Source organism: Colobus angolensis, unplaced genomic scaffold (assembly GCF_000951035.1).
Source record: "Colobus angolensis palliatus isolate OR3802 unplaced genomic scaffold, Cang.pa_1.0 Scaffold60, whole genome shotgun sequence".
Classification (NCBI taxonomy): Eukaryota; Metazoa; Chordata; class Mammalia; order Primates; family Cercopithecidae; genus Colobus; species Colobus angolensis.
Window position 1 is genome coordinate 1803812 of NW_012119599.1, and position 2169 is coordinate 1805980.

Here is a 2169-nt window from a genome sequence, read left to right on the forward strand (position 1 = left end):
CTCTGCCTCCCGGGTTCAAGCGATTCTCCTGCCTCAGCCTCCCAAGTAGCTGTGATTACAGGCATGTGCCACCACCCTGGCTAATTTGTATTTTTAGTAGGGACACGGTTTCTCCATGTTGGTCAGGCTGGTCTTGAACTCCCGACCTCAGGTGATCCACCTGCCTCGGCCTCCCAAAGTGCTGGGATTACAGGCGTAAGCCACCGCGCCCGTCCACTATGGCTTCTTAACAATTGGTATGGTCCAACTTTCGACCAGATAGTTCTCACCACGTCTACTCCCAGCCTCTAGTCTCTCCCACCCTTTCTCCTAGTAACAAACTGGCACCTACCACATCCCAGTCCCCAGTTACTTTCTTGTATCCTGCCATGCCTCACCTCCAGCAGGTGGATTCTCTCACTGGTGAAAAAGTTCAATGATGGGTGAGATAATGAGGGAGAGGAATGGAAAATTCCAATATGGGAGTGATAGGCTGGGAGAGTTCAATGAAGGCAGAGGCCAAGTTGGGAGGTTCCCTCTCCAAATGTGTCTTGATCCCCCACCCCAAGACACATTTGGAGAGGGACCCTCCCAGCTCAGATAAACTGTGAGAGTGTAGGAGATAGGAAATGCACTGAGAACTTCCTAGTCCCACCAGAGAAGCAAGATTCCCATTTGGAGGAACGGAAGGAGGATGCCCACCTGGTTCCACAGCACAGGGGCCTGGTCCCCAAGGTAGGGGCCAGGTCGAGGTAGTAGACGGTCTCGGCTGAGAATTGCCGCCGCTCGCAGCGTGAAAGACGTGAACAGGTTGATGTGGATATAGTTTCTAGTGCAATGTAGTCGCCTAGGGAATGTGGAAGGCAGTTTGGGGACCCCTGGAGAGCTGTCCTCAGCCACACAGGGCTCTATTTTTTTTTAAAACAGGGTCTCACTCTGTCACCCAGGCTAAAATGCAGTGGCACAATCAGGGCTCGCCGCAGCCACAACCTCCCAAGCTCAAGCAATCCTCCTGTCTCAGCGCCCCACTATAGCTGGGACCACAGGTGCACCACCAGCATGCCTAGCTAATTTTTTATTTTTCGCAGAGACAAGGTTTCACTATGTTGCCCAGCCAGATTTCAAACTCCTGGACTCAAGCGATCCTCCTGCCTTGGCCTCCCAAAGAGCTGGGATTACAGGCATCAGCCACCACACAGAGCTCCTTTAACCACCCCCACTGCTCCCCACAGAACCACCAGTGGATGGTTGGAGCTGGTGGAACCAGACACCCCATCTTACTGGACAAATTGAAGCCGAGCTAACATCTCTGCCACCACCACTTAGGGTTCAAGTCCCACCTGAACAAGCTCAAGATGAGCAGGGCTAGCAGCAGTGTGGCGAGAGACAGGGAGTAGCCGATGGTGTACATGACCTGCAACCGCTCCAAGATGAGCCTTTGGTCCTAGGGGGGGCGAGAAGGGGAAGGGAACAAGGCTTGGCTCGAAGCCCCAGGCCCAGAGACAGGCTGGAAGGACCTCTGCTCTATGTTTCTGCCCAAATACCCTATTTTATCTTGGGGAACAGCTTACCCTTATTTGAGAAGGGCCGACTCCACCCTTCAGCTCCAGGGCATGAGGCATGTGACCAGCCAACCAGAGAATTTTTTTTTTTTTTTTTTTTTTGAGATATAGTCTTGCTTTGTTGCCCTGGAGTACTCTGGCAGGATCATGGTTCCTTGCAGCCTTGCCCTCCAGGGCTCAAGCGATCCTCCTGCCCCAGACTCCAGAGTAGCTGAGACTACAGGTGCGCACCAACATGCCCAGCTAATTTTTGTATTTTTAATAGAGATGGGGTTTCACCATATTGGCCAGAATGGTCTCAATCTCTTGACCTTGTGATTCACCCACCTCGGCCTCCCAAAGTGCTGGGATTACAGGCATGAGCCACTGCTCTCGGCCAAAGTTTTGTATTTTTTGTAGAGATGGAGTTTCACCATGTAACCCAGGCTGGTCTCAAAATCCTGCGCTCAAGCAGTCATCTTCTCAAAGTGTTGGAATTACAAGCATGAGCCACTGAGCTCAGCCCAACTAGAGCATTGTTTTATTTAGTTATTTATTTTTTTTAGATGGAGTCTCGCTCTGTCACCCAGGTTGGAGTACAGTGGCACGATCTTGGCTCACTGCAACCTCTGCCTCCTGGGTTCAAGCA

At 51.8% G+C, this 2169-nt stretch overlaps 1 protein-coding gene across 1 annotated transcript in view; it reads right to left on the reverse strand.

Annotated features, from left to right (window-relative positions):
• Positions 1-575: 575 nt before the first annotated feature.
• GIPR (gastric inhibitory polypeptide receptor) overlaps positions 576-2169 on the reverse strand; it is a 23500-nt gene continuing 21906 nt past the window's right edge. The window contains exons 10-12 of the mRNA XM_011963155.1: positions 1320-1423; positions 682-826; positions 576-584 (exon numbers count right to left, since the gene is read on the reverse strand). Coding sequence (XP_011818545.1) covers positions 576-584; positions 682-826; positions 1320-1423 — 258 coding nt within the window. The remainder of the gene's footprint in view (positions 585-681; positions 827-1319; positions 1424-2169) is intronic.